Raw genomic sequence first — 15,994 nt, 5'->3', positions numbered from 1 at the left:
CCAGGCAAAATGTCATCAGTAAACCATAAGAGTAAACACACAGGGATTGCTGTAACTTTATTTTTATCATTACTACTTTTGCTTCTGTAAATAAGAGTGCTATGCCAATTATGTAAGTAACGAGACCCCCCACACTCCATAACGAATTTATAAGTATAAGTGCTTCAAGACCACCCTCCTAGTCTGGGAAGGTTCACACCGTCCAGATGAACTACATTCTCTCTGTCTTCACTACTATCAACCACCTACCTCGGGGGGACTCCTCTGCATTTATTGAGAACTTTGCACCTAGCCTCCGCTTTCTTCCTCACTTTGACACTGCCACCAAACTACACCTCCTTCAGTGTCCACTGAATGACCTCCCCTAGGCTTAGTATTATTTTACTTCCTTTTTTCACTTTTTGTTTTTGAGACAGAGTCTCATTCTGTTGCCCAGGCTGGAGTGCAGTGGCATGATCTCAGCTCACTGCAACCTCCCGCTCCCAGGTTCAAGTGATTCTCCTGCCTCAGCCTCCCGAGTAGCTAGGATTACAGGCATGCACCACCACGCCTGGCTAATTTTTGTATTTTTAGTAGAGATGGGGTTTTATCATGTTGGCCAGGCTGATCTTGAACTCCTGACCTCAGGTGATCTGCCCAATTTGGCCTCCCAAAGTACTGGAACTACAGGCGTGAGCCACCACTCCCAGCCTATTTTACTTCCTTTCTTTTCAGGATCAGACATCCCTTTTACCCTTATTTCTGTAACCCTTACTTCTGTAGCTTGGATCTTGTTGCGGTTTAACTAAAACTAAACCACATAAGAAATATTAGACCCAAAAACCTACCTATCCTCAGTCTCTTCTGTCTCATTCTGTGACTTCAACTAAAGCTATTCTTTTATTAAATTAGGACCTCCAACATCTGTGTATCATCTTAGCTCTGAGATTGGTGAACCCGTTACATGGGACAAAGAATACAGAAAAAAAGGCATTGTGGGGTAAAGTGTGGGTAGATAATGAGTGCAGACTAAGACTTGTTAAGATTTAGGTGCTTGGGATAAACCACATGGAAATGTCCAGCAGGCCAAGGAATTAGGCAAGGTCTATGCTGGGATGGATTTTGGAGTAGTTGAAAATATATTTATAGGTGAGGTTATTAAGGAGAATGTATTGAGTGAGTGAAATAGAATGTGGATAAAAATGAGATGATAATCAGGTAGAAGGGAAAGGAAGAGAAACCTGGGGAAGAATCTGAAATGAAAAAGCCCGAGAATTAGGAAGAGGCTGAAGATGGAGTGGTATTGTGCTATAGAAACGGCCAAAGGAGGAGAAATTTTCAAACAAAGAAGCGTTTGATTGTGTTAAAAAATTAAACTCTAATCTATGGAACTGGTAACAAGCAAGTAATTAGGAACTTTTATGAGAGAATTTTCATAGGACTCCCAGAGGAAGAGGAAGCATATGTGGGTTGAGAATTCTTTGGGAGGTGAGCATGTGGAAGCACTGAATGATAATTATTCTTACAAGGAGCATGGCATAAGAGGAAGGGAGAGGGAGGGAGCTGGATTTTTAAAAATATGATGGAGGCAGCAAGGAGGCAATTTTTATGTATTACTTAGTATTTATAATGGTTTAATAATAAATCATTTTAATATATAATAGTTTAATAATATATTATTTATTTATTTGAGATGGAGTCTTGCTCTGTCTTGCCCAGGCTGGAGTGCAGTGGTGTGATCTCTGCTCACGGCAGCCTCTGCCTCCCAGGTTCAAGTGATTCTCCTGTGTCAGCCTCCCGAGTAGCTGGGACTACAGGTGCCCACCACCACGACCAGCTAATTTTGTATTTTTAGTAGAGACAGGGTTTCACCATGTTGGCCAGGCTGGTCTCGAACTCCTGACCTCAAGGTGATCCACTTGCCTCGGCCTCCCAAAGTGCTGAGATTACAGGCATGAGCCACCGCGCCTGGCTGAGTTTAATAATATGTTATCGAGAAATTGCAAATAGAGTAGAAGGGCAAAAACTAGGGGGTCCCATTTTATCCTGTAAAATATGAGGCAAAAATGACTAGGAGAGACCAACAAGAGGTTTGCTTTGTCCTTCCAAATTCTTATTCTCTATTTGCTGCAACAAAATAAAAAATAATACATACTGGGGCCTTCCGTATGCAAGGTATCTATTCCTGCACTGTCCACATTGGTGGACATGTCAACGTCCTTTGTCCAATAAGACTTTTTCCAAAAACCACTACTCACTTGGATCTGTGATTCATCAAAATCATCATACAGAAATAACCATATCAGTAGCAACCTATGGGAATGGTAATTGGAGGAAATGGGTAGGTCTTGGGATCACCAAACATCTACGAACACATTTATCTTCATGGTTAGAACGATCATCCAGTGATCATGTTAGAAAACGCTGGGGTCATGCTGATAGAGGCATTGGGAGGAGGGAACTAGAATCTATAGGAGTAGAGGGGCATTGCCTTTGGGTGAAACTGAGGAAGATCCAGTGCACCCTTGCTTGAGAAGAGGCCTCCAACTACTGCCCTTCTTACAGCACCATAAAAGATGGAACCAAGTAAGATACCTCAAGTCTGTCCCACCAAACAAAACAAACAAAAAAGGAGACATCTTATGGTCTGAATTTTGAATTGGGTAGTACCTGATTAATTGTCTTTAGCCTTCTTTCATTTACTTCTTTTTTATCCCAATATTTTCTTCTACCTTGCTTCATCTGTTTCCAATTTTATGGTAAAAAAACCCTGCAATGTTCTCCTCTCCATGAATAAATGCTATGTAAATTTAATAAGAAACCATATTGAGCAGTAAGTCAAGCAAGATGGATGGAGAGGAGAACATGTGGAGCAACATGGTGAAAATGAGATGGGAGTCAAGTTATAAAGGGCCTTAAATGCCTCAGCAAAGAGGGTGAACAGTATTCTGAAGGCAACAGCATGTGACTGCAGACTGAAGAGTATGATATGATCCAGCATAAACTTTAAGGAAATTAATCTGGGGGCAGATGTGAAGAATCAATCGAAATGTTAAGCCACTTGGGACAGAAGACCAGTTAGAAGATTTGCCAAGAGCTGGAGAGAAGATGGTGAGGCCTGAACTCCATTAGTGACTGGGCTTCTGCCAGTCCTCAGGATGCCTTTGTGGAAAGTAGAAAAACGTGTTCCTTGACGTGGCTTGGCATGGCTTGGTCTCTTGGCAGGTGCCTTTGTACAATGTACAACCTGACCCACCATATTTGATGACCCTGGGCAGTAAGAATGAAAAACAGAGTTGTGTGTTTGATTATATATAGTGCAGTGGAGGAGGAGGAATCCAAAACCTGAGAAATTACCTGGAAAGGACTAATGCCAAATTGTGGTTCTGCATGATTCCTCTAAAGATACATTTTTGTTTTAGGTAGAGGAAGAGAAGAATGTACAAATTCTGAGAGAACTACCTTGGAGACTAAACCACTCAGAACATTGACATTCTTATTTTTGACCCAGAAGCCTTTCTTTTCATTGAGTTATTAAATATTCTTTTTGATTAAAAGCATAGTCTTTTAAAATAAGGAAGAAGGGTTAGGCACAACTTTCATAAAACTATAAGGAACTTTAGATTGCAAGGGTGAAATAAGTCACATTTAGCTCCAAAATGATGGCTATTTATGAGAGAGAGAGAGAGAGATGAGACAGAGAGAGAGAGAAAACACGCGCATTACCTTTGGACCCGGTTCACCTTGCTGGCCCTTTGGTCCTCGGAGTCCCGGACCACCCTGGCAAACAGATGTTAAGTATTAGCTCAAAGACAAATCTCAAAACAGTGTATTTCATTCATTTTCCTTAATAATATGAATTAACTCATTATTATTTTATGTAAAGGCCAACACACTGTGTAATAGTATACATTCATCATGATCCTTAACTGGAAATTTACCACCCAGCCCCAGCGCTGCAGACGATTTCATGGTTTTGGAAAACTTTCTTTGCCAAATTCTTTTTAAATATTGAAAAATTGTAAGATTTTATTTACTTAGTGGTTATAGAAGACTACCATTATGAATGATCCAAAGAATACAACGTTAATCAAAATTATATGTTATAAAACATACATATATAACATATAAAACATAACTTTGAGATGATCCAATTAAATTGTAGAAAGCACATGAAAGTAGCAACAAGCTGATTTTCTTTATTTACACAGCAAAAGGACAATTAGTTTCATCTTTCTGAAAGTTGTCATTCATATTTCCCCTCAAAACTTTTGCCATATTATCTAGACTATTATTTAATAGCAGTTTTCTTTATATAGATATATATCTACAAACATAATATGTGTATATATGTGTATATATTCCCTGTATATATGTTCATATGTGTCTAAACACATGTGTGTATTTACTGAATATCTTAATTGACTATTTCACTTATTTTAAAAGCAAATACAGCATTACAGTAAATGAAAAAAAGTATCGCTTGCTAAAACTATAAGGTAATCTTAGAAATCAATACATTATAAATAATGCTATTAAATTCAGCTAGATTGGCCAGGCACAGTGGCTCATGCCTGTAATCCCAGCACTTTGGGAGGCCAAGGCGGGTGGATCACGAGGTCAGGAGATCGAGACCATCCTGGCTAACGCGGTGAAACACTGTCTCTACTGAAAATACAAAAAAATTAGCCGGGCGTGGTGGCGGGTGCCTGTAGTCCCAGCTACTCAGGAGGCTGAGGCAGGAGAATGGCGTGAACCTGGAAGGCAGAGCTTGCAGTGAGCTGAGATCACTGCACTCCAGCCTGGGCGGCAAAGTGAGACTCCCTCTCAAAACAAAAAAAATTTAGCTAGATTCTGTTTCTATTGAAGTCTGTGAGCCAAGAGTTCGCTCTTTGATAAAAAGGGAGATGAGTGTTAGGAGGACCATGTGGGCACTAGACAGAATTTATATTTTACCTGAGCAGAAGGATTGAAAAATCATGGAAAATGGAATAACTTTCTCCCTGTGTGATTCCAGTTTATTTCATGCCATGTCCAGGATTACTAAAAGGGATTCTGTACACTATTAGCAGAACACTGTATCACTTAAGAAAACACTGGGTCAGGTGATCTTTAAAATTTCCTCAGCTTTTTAAAAAACCATTTACATGCACTCTTCCTTTTTATCAATTAGTTGCTCATCTTCTAGATTTTAAAAATGCAATTATAAAATGTAATTTTATTTATGTGCATCTATATCTATACAAAATACTGCCCATGGTATTACTGTATTATTTGCTGTGTATGTTTTAAATATGTGATGTCACACTTTTTACATAGTTATGACTTCAACTTAATATGCTTTAGTGATTTTTTATTATAGCACACATAGATCTAATTCATTCTTAACTGTTGCATAGTTGTCTGAACCTTGGATATGTAAGAGTTTGTTTAGCCATTCTTTTATTACCAGAAATTTAAGTAGTTTTATTCCCACAATTTTCAGCCATTTAAACAATGCTTCAGGCTGGGCGCACTGGCTCACGCCTGTAATCCCAGCACTTTGGGAGGCCAAGGCGGGTGGATCACTTGAAGTTAGGAGTTTGAGACCAGCCTGGCCAACATGGTGAAACCCCATCTCTACTAAAAATACAAAAGTTAGCTGAGTGTGGTGGCACAGGCCTGCAATCCCAGCTATTTGGGAGGTTGAGGCAGGAGAATCGCTTAAACCCAGGAGGCAGAGGTTGCAGTGAGCCGAGATCATGCCACTGCACCCCTAAGCGACAGAGTGAGACTCCGTCTCAAAAAATTAAAAATTAAAAAAAATTTTTTAAATGCTTCAATTAACATCCTTACGTGTCCCTTAAGTGAAACTGTTAGTATTTCTCAGAAGAAGATACCAAGAGTAGAATCATTAAGTGAAAGTTGATAAATTTGCAGATATATTATCAAATTGTACTCTAAACTAACTGTGCCAGTTTATTGATCTGCCAATAGTTTAAGAGGGTCCCTGTTTCCTTAAATCTTAATCAACCCTGAATATTATCAAACTTTACATTTTTATCAACCTGATTGCTGAAAATATACCTTATTCTTGTTCTAATTTTCATTTCCCTGAAAACTATTATGATTATGTATCTTTTCATAAGTTTATCTATTTGCATTTATTCTCACTGTGACTGTCTATTTATACACTTTACTCAGTTTTCCATTGGGTTACATGTCTTTTTCTCTTTAATGAGTAGAAATTCTTCATATGAAGTCATAAATTGCTTGGTGATGGAAATGCATTCTGAGAAATGTGTTGTTAGGCAATTTTGTCGTTGTGTGAACATCATGGAGTGTACTTACACAAACTTAGATGTTATATATATTTTTATGTGTAGATATTTTCTACATGGAAGACCAAATGTCCCAGCACCATTATTGAATATCAACAATTTCTCTACTTGATCTGCAATGCCACTATCAAGTGCCATATATCAGATTTCCATATATGCTTCATTATAGTTTTTCCCCCAGTGTGTCAGAAACTATGGCTGGCTACCTAAGAGCCTTTTCTGACCCCCTTCTCCCTTTCATCCCTAGATAAAGGCCAAAAAAGACAGATACTTGTTTTCTCAGCTTTTCTTTGCAACCAGGAATCATTGTGTTAAGCAGTTTTGGCCAATTTGATCAAGAAGCAACATGGGAAGCTAGAGCAAGCACAAGTCCTTGATGAAGTTGTCTAGCAGCCTCATTTGCCTTCTTCAGACCATCTCCCTCTAAACCTTTTATTGAGCAAACAATAAATGTCCTATTGTCCTCATAGTTTACACTACTGTGTTAGCTAAATTTTCTGTTTCTCGCAGCCTAGTCTATCCCAGTTAATATACCCAGTCTGTCACAACTTTTTAATTTTGTTTTTGCATCTTAAATGATTTGTTTTCAACTGAAGATTTTATTCAAATATATCTTCAACTGAAGATTTTATTCAAATAATAATAATCAAGACTGTTTATCTCACAGATATTCATGTCAGAGGCACCATGTCTAAAAGCCAGGGACCCCTTTATATTTCTAACTTACTTTCCACCTCATCCTTAACCCTTGTCACTGGGCATATCACAAGAATTCAGCAAATACTTGTTGATGAAAACACTCATTTTTTCAATAAGAGAGGGTTAGACTTCACAAAGAGAATATGATTCTTCTATCCAGGCCTTCCTACAGATCCTTTAGTTTTATACATCATACTACTGTGTAAATTCATGAATGAGAAAACAATTAAAGTATGTTCAATCATCAAACAGAATTTATTACATATTGCTCAGGATACTATTTCTTAGTTTATTATGCTTTATTTAGAATACAAAATTTCCTTATTTGAAATTTTTGAAATATAAATTTTCAATTGCTTTTTTCTCATTTTACATCTTTCTTCCCCCTCCAATTCAAAGCTCAACCCTTCCCTTTCACATCTCTGCTGCTTCTCCCCATTAGAAAGTTTGCTGTTTAGGTCACAAATAAATATTTTATGACTTGTTCCAGTATATTACAGATGAAAAAAACTTGAAAACCCTCCTGCTATAAACATGTATTAATGCTGGCTAAAACACTACTGTAATTAAGAACTCTATTCTTAAGTACCAAGAAGAAAGAAACAATAAAAAACTATAGTATACATGTGAACTGAAACTGCCTTCAGGAAGGATGGGAAAGATGGCTGAGGCTTGCTGGAAAGTTTATGTTTTAAAGTTCACACAAGCAATAATAATAATCAAGACATCTAATTTGTGATGTTAAAAACAGTATTAAAATACTGGGTAGTAAGAGCACATAAATTATTAAGAAGATGATCTAAGTTGAAAGAATTCCAACTCATCATACTGGCAAAGAAGGATAGAAATAGTGATTATTTTAAACATTGTTAAACTAAGTATATCTGGTAAAAACTTCTGGGTTAACTATTAATAGAAAAGCTACAGAGTATACTTTCCAAACTAGTGGAGGAGAAAAAAGGAATACAAAAAAAGCAAAAATTAAAGACAAAAATAAATACAATCTCAAGCAAAAAATATCTATGTAACACAAATAAAAAGCAAAAATTAAGAAATTAAGAAAAACCAAGAAAGTAAAATTAAAGTTGTGGATGTAAATCAGAATAGGTCAGTTATTACAACCAACAGAATGGACTAGACTATGAAAGAAAGATTGTAAAACTGGATTAAAAGCAAAATCTTGGCATATGCTATTTAAAGAGAAATATCTAAAATATAAATATAAAGACACTGAAATGTCGCAAATAAAAAGTGAAGAAAATATATGTTACAAATTAATATTTGTTAAGATTTGCCCATATATTTGCTATTTCTTTGGTCATAATTTCTTCTGGTATCATTTTTCTTTATTTTAAATTATGTCCTAGGCATATTCCTTAATGAGAGAATATTGGTGGTAAATTATTAGTTTTTGTTCATCTGAAATATTTTTATTTCTGACATCTGAAATGTTTTTAAAAGAGTTTTTGGCCAGGTGCGGTGGCTCACGCCTGTAATCCCAGCACTTTGGGAGGCCGAGGCGGGCAGATCACCTTAGGTTAGGAGTTTGAGACCAGCCTGACAAACATGGAGAAACCCCATCTCTACTAAAAATGCAAAAAATTAGCCTGGCATGGTGGCGCATGCCCATAATCCCAGCTACTCGGGAGGCTGAGGCAGGAGAATCGCTTGAACCTGGGAGGCAGAGGTTGTGGTGAGCCGAGATTGCACCATTGCACTCCAGCCTGGGCAACAAGAGCAAAACTCCGTCTCAAAAAAAAAAAAAAAAGTTTTCACAGTTGTACAGAGATTGCTAATTGTCCTCATATTCATTTCCACTGCTTCTTTGTAATAATACAATCCCCTGAGTTTTAACTAAACATATAACCATCCAACTAGGGACTTGATTTCTTGAAATCCTATGTAAGTAGGTATGACTAAGTGCTGGCTAATGGAATATGAGAGAAAGGGTGCTGCATATACCCTGGGTGTTGTTCTTAAATGAAAACCAAATGCTGTCCTCAACCATTTTCTCCCTTTCCAACTGGCTGGAATGAGAACATGCAAGTTAGACAAATTAGAAAATTAAAAAATTAGACAAAGAGTCCAAAACACAATATTGAAACTATATTAATATTAGACAAATCAGACTTGAAGTAAAAAGCATTACTGAAGTTAAATGGTTTCATTCACAATGATTCACATAACAAGCCAATAGGAAGACAACAGTTCTAATATTTTGAACATTTTAACATAATCTCAGGATATATAAAAAATTAAAATTAAGCAGGGTCAAGAAGTTCTTTGAAACTAATGAGAACAAAGGTACAACATACCAGAATCTCTGGGATACAGCTAAGGCAGTGTTAAGAGAGAAATTCATAGCACTAAACACGCACATCAAAAAGTTAGAAGGATCTCAAATTAACAACCTACTATCACAACTGAGAGAATGAGAGAAGCAAGAGCAAACCAACCCCAAAACTAGCAGAAGACAAGAAATAACCAAGATCAGGGCTGAACTGAAGGAAATCAAGACATGAAAAAATATTCAAAAGACAACAAATCCAGTAGTTAGTTAGTTTTTTGAAAAAATTAATAAGATAGATAAGCCACCAGCTAGACTAATAAAGCAGAAAAGAAAGAAGATCCAAATAAATACAATTGCAAATGACAAAGGGGATGTTACACTGACCTCACAGAAATAAAAGTAACCATTAGAAACTACTACAGATACCTCTATGCACACATACTAGAAAACCTAGAAGAGATGGATAAATTCCTGGACACATACACCCTCCCAAGACTAAATCAGAAAGAAATTGATTCCCTGAACAGACCAATAACAAGGTCTAAAATTGAATCCATAATAAATAGTCTAGCGACCAAAAAAAAAGCCCAGGGCCAGATGGATGCACAGTCAAATTCTACAAGATGTACAAAGAAGAGCTGGTAACATTCCTTTTGAAACTATTCCAAAAAGTTGAGGAGGAATAACTCCTCCTCAACTCATTCTATGAGGTCAGCATCATCCTGATAGCAAAACCTGGAAGAGACACAACAACAGAAAAGAAAAGTTCCAGCTAATATCCCTGATGAACATCAATTCAAAATTCTTCAACAAAATACCTGCAAACTGAATCCAGCAGCACACCAAAAAGCTAATCCACCACAGTCAAGTAGGCTTCATCCCTGGGATGCTAGGTTGGCTCAACATATGCAAATCAATAAATGTGATTCATCACAAACAGAACCAAAGACAAAAACCACGTAATTATCTCAATAGATGCAAAGAAGGCTTTTGATAAAATTCAACATCCTTCATGTTAAAAACTCTCAATAAAATAGGTATTGAAGGAACATACCTTAGAATAATAAGAGCCATATATGACAAACCTGCAGCCAACATCATACTGAATGGGCAAAAGCTGGAAGCATTTCCTATTGAAAACCGGCACAAGACAAGGATGTTCTCTCTCACCACTCCTATTTAACATAGTATTGGAAGTCCTGGCCAGTGCAATCAGGCAAGAGAAAGAAATAAAGGCATCCAAATAGGAAGACAGGGAGTCAAACTATCCCTGTTTGCAGATGACATGATTCTATATGTAGAAAACCCCATTGTCTTAGCCCAAAAGCTCCTTCAGCTAATAAACAACTTTGGCAAAGTTTCAGGATATAAAATCAATGCACAAAGATCGCTAACATCCCTATACACCAACAGCAGCCAAGCTAAGAGCCAAACCAAGAATGCAATCCCATCCACAATTGCCACAAAAAGCATAAAATACCTAGGAATACAGCCAACTAGGAAGCTGAAAGATCTCTACAATGAGAATTATAACACTGCTCAAAGAAATCAGAGATGACATAAACAAATGGAAAAACATTTCATGCTCTTGGATAGGAAGTATCAATACTGTTAAAATGGCCATCCTCCCCAAAGCAATTTACAGTGTTAATGCTGCTCCTATCAAACTACCAATAACATTCTTTACAGAACTAGAAAAAAACTATTTTAAAATTCATGTGGAACCACAAAAGAGCCTGGATAGTCAAGGCAATCCTAAGCAAAAAGAACAAAGCTGGAGCATCATGTTATGCAACTTCAAACTATACTATAGGTCTATGGTAATCAAAACGGTATGGCACTGGTACAAAAACAGACACATAGACCAGGGGAATAGAATACAGAACCCAGAAAAAAGACCACATACCTATGACCATCTGATCTTCAGCAGAGCTGACAAAAACAAGCAATGGAGAAAGGATTCCCTATTCAATAATGGTACTGGGATAACTGGCTAGCCATATGCAGAAGATTGAAACTGGACCCCTTCCTTACACCATACACAAAGACTAACTCAAGATGGACTAAAGACTTAAATGTAAAATCCACAACTATAAAAACCCTGGAAGGCAACCTAGGCAATACCATTCAGGACATAGGCACGAGCAAAGATTTCATGACAAAGAAGACATCAAAAGCAATCACAACAAAAGCAAAAATTTACAAATGGGCTCTAATTATACTAAGGTGCTTCTGCACAGCAAAAGTAACTATCAACAGAGTAAACAGACAACCTACAGAATGGAAGAAAAATTTTGCAAACTATGCATCTGACAAAGGTCTAACATCCAGCCTCTATTAGGAACTTAAACAAATTTACAAGAAAAAAACCCAAATGACCCCATTAAAAAGAGAGCAAAGGACATAAACAGACACTTTTCAAAAGAAGGACATAAACAGACACTTTTCAAAAGAAGACATACAAGTGGCCAAAAAGCATATGAAAAAAAGCTCAATATCAATGATCATGAGAGAAATGAAAATCAAAACCACAATGAAATACCATCTCACAGCAGTCAGAATGCCTATTATTAAAACATAAAAAAATAACTGATGCTGGCAAGGTTACAGAGAAAAGGGAACACTTATACACTGTTGGTGGGAGTGTAAATTAGTTCAACCATTGTGAAAAGCAGTGTGATGATTCCTCAAAGAGCTACAAACAGAACAACCATTCAACCCAGCAATCCTATTACTGCATATATACCCAAAGGAATATAAACCCTTCTATCATAAAGACATATACACACGAATGTTCACTGTAGCACTATTCACAATAGCAAACACATGGAATCAACCTAAATGCCCATCAGTGACAGATTTGATAAAGAAAATGTGGTACATATACATCATGGAATACCATGCAGCTATAAAAAGATCATGTCTTTTTATAAAAAGACAAGATCATGTCTTTTGTGGGAACATGGATGGAGCAGGAGGCCATTATCCTTAGGAAACTAACACAGAAACAGAAAACCAAATACCACATGATTTCACTTATAAGTGGGAGCTAAATGATGAGAACTCATGGACACAAGGAAGGGAACAACAGACACTGGGGCCTACCTGAGGGTGGAGGATGGAAGGAGAGAAAGGAGCAGAAAAATAGCTATTGAGTACTAGACTTGGTACTTGGGTGATGAAATAATCTGTACAACAAATCCTCGTGACATGAGTTCACCTATCTATGTAACAAATCTTCGCATGTACCCCTGAACCTAAAGTAAAAGTTTAAAAAAAGAGAGAAAGTGGACAAAGCAGATGTATGCAAATCTTACAGGTACAAGTAAAGGTCCTGGTTTGAAATATTCACACCGAAAATTAACCACAGTAGCTTTAAGGGAAGATTTTGAGTATAGACCAGTATGAGACATCATATGACACAGTGGTGAGAAGCATCATCTCTAGGAGTCATGGAGACTTGGATTTGAAGCCCAGCCCAGCTCCTCCAAGTTGTGTTCTTTAATCAAGTTACTTAATATCTCTGTGTCTCACTGTATTCCTACAATTAAGTGAGTAATAGCCATTTAGTACAGTAGACAACACATATTAGACACACAAGTGATAGCTATTAATATTATTAAAGAACATTTAAGGCTGAACTCAGCAAGACTTACTGGTGGGCCCGCTGGTCCCAGAGCCACTTCATTGGTTTCAGAACAGGAGCAGGAATGGGGAAGGTCTGGGCAAGACTCATCATCTCTCTGAAAAGAAACAAAAAAAGCACAACCATTAGCATGCCAGTTTATACAAATGGCTTTACTGGCTCAAAGAAAACAGTTTGATTTAAGATATTTTTAGACTTTCAAGTGCACATTAGAAAGGCAGAGAATATTCACTCCTGACTACAAAATCTTTTCTGTAAAGAAAAATGAATGGGTACCTCCTAGTGACTGATAATCACTATTATCAATGGGTGTTGCTAAAACCAGCTTGGGAATCCAGGTGAGGAAAGACAATCAGAAGTGAGTGCAACAAAAAAAAATCTTGATTACTATTTAATTCTGTTGGTTGGAGTGATAGTACTCTGTGAACTAAAGGTCTTGAAAACTTTTTTATGCTACAATAATTTTTCTGTTTCAAAGGATAAAGGAAAACTTGGAGCACTCAATCAAAACAACTATATCTGTACTAAAACAAACAAAGAAAAACAAAATAAAATCAATGTTTAAACTCTTCATCAATTCCCTATGACAATTTCCACAACTGCTCACATTCTGTGGTTGAAAGTAAGAAAAACATCACAGTGTAGATCTGAGGCTCTGGAATAGGAGAACATTTTTCTTCTCTCCTAGGGAATATTGTTGTCATGTGACATTACAAAATAGATTATTAATGGAAGGCTGAATATATCTGAATGAGTTACTGGAATGCAGAGGAAGACAGAGCACCTGCTAACAGCTATTGAACAATTTGTAAATATCCCATTTAGAGCAGCAGCCAAAATGAGCTGAGCACTGGGATAAGATACTATAGAACTTCATGGAGTTCATCAGTCCCTTTGGATAGAGAAAAACCTAGTCATTATTTAAGACTTTGGGGGAAAATAAAATTAGAGCCAAATAGAGCACAGATGACAGTTAAATTGCCAAATTGAAAACAATCTGAGTCTCTACAATATTCACAACAGAAACCCAAGAAAGGTTAAGCAAATGGACTGTTACATGGTGTATATACTTTTCTCTAAATGTTGGACAACAGTAAAAGATTTCAGTTCAAACCCCCTATGAACACATCTGGCCTGAAATCTGGCCAGCTAGAGTGAAACATAAACTTAAGTATTCTGAAAGATCCCAAAATAAGGCTAAACAGGCCACCTGTAGCCAGAGACTCAGTGATAGTTTTGCCAGTGCTGCTGACTGTTACTGCACCGTGTCTTTTTACTATGGAATTTACGCCTCTTAAATGAGACAAGTAAAAAGAAAAGGAATGAGAAGGGTCCTTCCTAGAAAAAGTGGTGATCACATCTTTGCTTGATACAACAGAGGATTCTGAGTGTTTCTTCTGCCAATTTCCCATCTACCTTCCCTTTAGCATAACATCAAGGTGTCTCTAATTTAATTTCTTCCAGAGTTTACTAGAAACTTATTTTGGTGAAGAAATAACAAGTTGCTTCCTTCTCAGACTGCCATGAATTTGGTGCTTGCAATAGATGTTGTGAGGTGTTAAGTCTTATTTATATGGTTTGGCTTTTTGATACGGTAAGTCTTACTGATACAGTTTGGCTGTGTCCCCACCCAAATCTCATCTTGATATAGTTCCCATAATCCTCATGTGTCACAGGTAGGACCCAGTGGAGTAACTTTTTCAACTCAGTAACTTTTTCTTCAGTGCATAATGTAAGCCAGGTATGAATCATAGGGGTGGTTACCTCCATGCTGTTCTTGTGATAGTGAGCACATTCTCATGAGATCTGACGGATTTATGAGGGGCTTTCCCCCACCTTTGCTCTGCACTTCTCCTTGCTGCCACCTTGTGAAGAAGGAAGTGTTTGCTTCCCCTTCCACCATGTTTGTAAGTTTCCTGAGGCCTCCACAGCCGTACAAAACTGTGAGTCAACTAAACCTTCCTTTATAAATTACCCAGTCTCGGGTATGTCTTTATTAGCAGCATGAGAACAGACTAATACAGTTATAAGGTCAAATCTCACAGACTTCATGAAGGGTTCCCCATGCTCTGGAGAATCCCAGCTTTAATTATTAAGACATGACTACTGCCGAACCATGACAGGGTTGTCCATGCCAACTTACTTGTCCTAGGATCCTAAGATATAAATCTGTTTTTTTGTATGTATATATATATGGGTATACACACATACCCTCAGTAAGAAATTCTACTTATATAGGAATAAAATATAAATATCATTTTTTCTTCCAATTTATGTGTATTATATTTTATATGGGCTACTGAGTTGTTAGGACATAAATATTTACACCATCACTTGGTATAAATAACTTTTAAATGTTTAGTTTTCTAGTAGCATCACATACAGGTTATGTAGATTATGACTACAGTTCTAAAATTGTACACCAAGATGCCTGGGAGCACTATATCGAACTCACAGGGGTCCTGTGAATGTTTTAAAAATTTGAGAGAAGTACAGCAATATTCAGCACCCACTGGACTTCGTGTGAATGACAAGCTCAAGGTAGTCTGCAGTTTCAACATTAGATTTTGCAACACTTTTTTTGGATGATGCCCTAATTTACAAATATAGCTGCTATGATGAAAGCAAAGTACTATGAAAAAAGCAATGTAGAAAAAGAAGTGAGGATGGCAATGGCCAATGTGATCCCAAGATATGAGAAATGCTGCAGGGCTCAGGTAAGCACACACATCCCATCAATAAGCAATTTTGGTCATTTAAGAATAAAATATAAATATCACTTTTTTCTTTCAATGTATGTGCATTGTTATTTTATATGGCTACTGAGTTGTTAGGACATAAATATTTAGTAAGATGTTTGGACCTATTATTTCATAAATGGAACTGCGAGGTGTTTCTTTTGGCTTAGAGGTGCAAGAAAAAACTTGAGACACTAACGGCTTCATGAGCCATGGAATCTGGGAACATCTGGACTATGTGTAAATGGCACCCTCTGAGTTGGGCAGTTCATGCTGTATGTGATCCTAGGTCATACAGGAGAAATCTTGTTAATTTCAGACA

At 37.1% G+C, this 15,994-nt stretch overlaps 1 protein-coding gene across 2 annotated transcripts in view; it reads right to left on the bottom strand.

The window, feature by feature from the left end:
* The window catches only part of COL14A1 (collagen type XIV alpha 1 chain), a 249,603-nt gene that overhangs the window by 54,331 nt on the left and 179,278 nt on the right, over window positions 1–15,994 (bottom strand). For both annotated transcript variants that reach the window (XM_055349252.2, XM_004047478.5), the window contains exons 36-37: window positions 12,945–13,031; window positions 3,706–3,759 (exon numbers count right to left, since the gene is read on the bottom strand). In XM_055349252.2, coding sequence (XP_055205227.2) covers window positions 3,706–3,759; window positions 12,945–13,031 — 141 coding nt within the window. The remainder of the gene's footprint in view (window positions 1–3,705; window positions 3,760–12,944; window positions 13,032–15,994) is intronic.

Source organism: Gorilla gorilla, chromosome 7, assembly GCF_029281585.2.
Source record: "Gorilla gorilla gorilla isolate KB3781 chromosome 7, NHGRI_mGorGor1-v2.1_pri, whole genome shotgun sequence".
Taxonomy (NCBI): domain Eukaryota; kingdom Metazoa; phylum Chordata; class Mammalia; order Primates; family Hominidae; genus Gorilla; species Gorilla gorilla.
The sequence above is the reverse complement of the archived record's forward strand: the minus strand, read 5'-3'. Positions and strand labels throughout refer to the sequence as shown.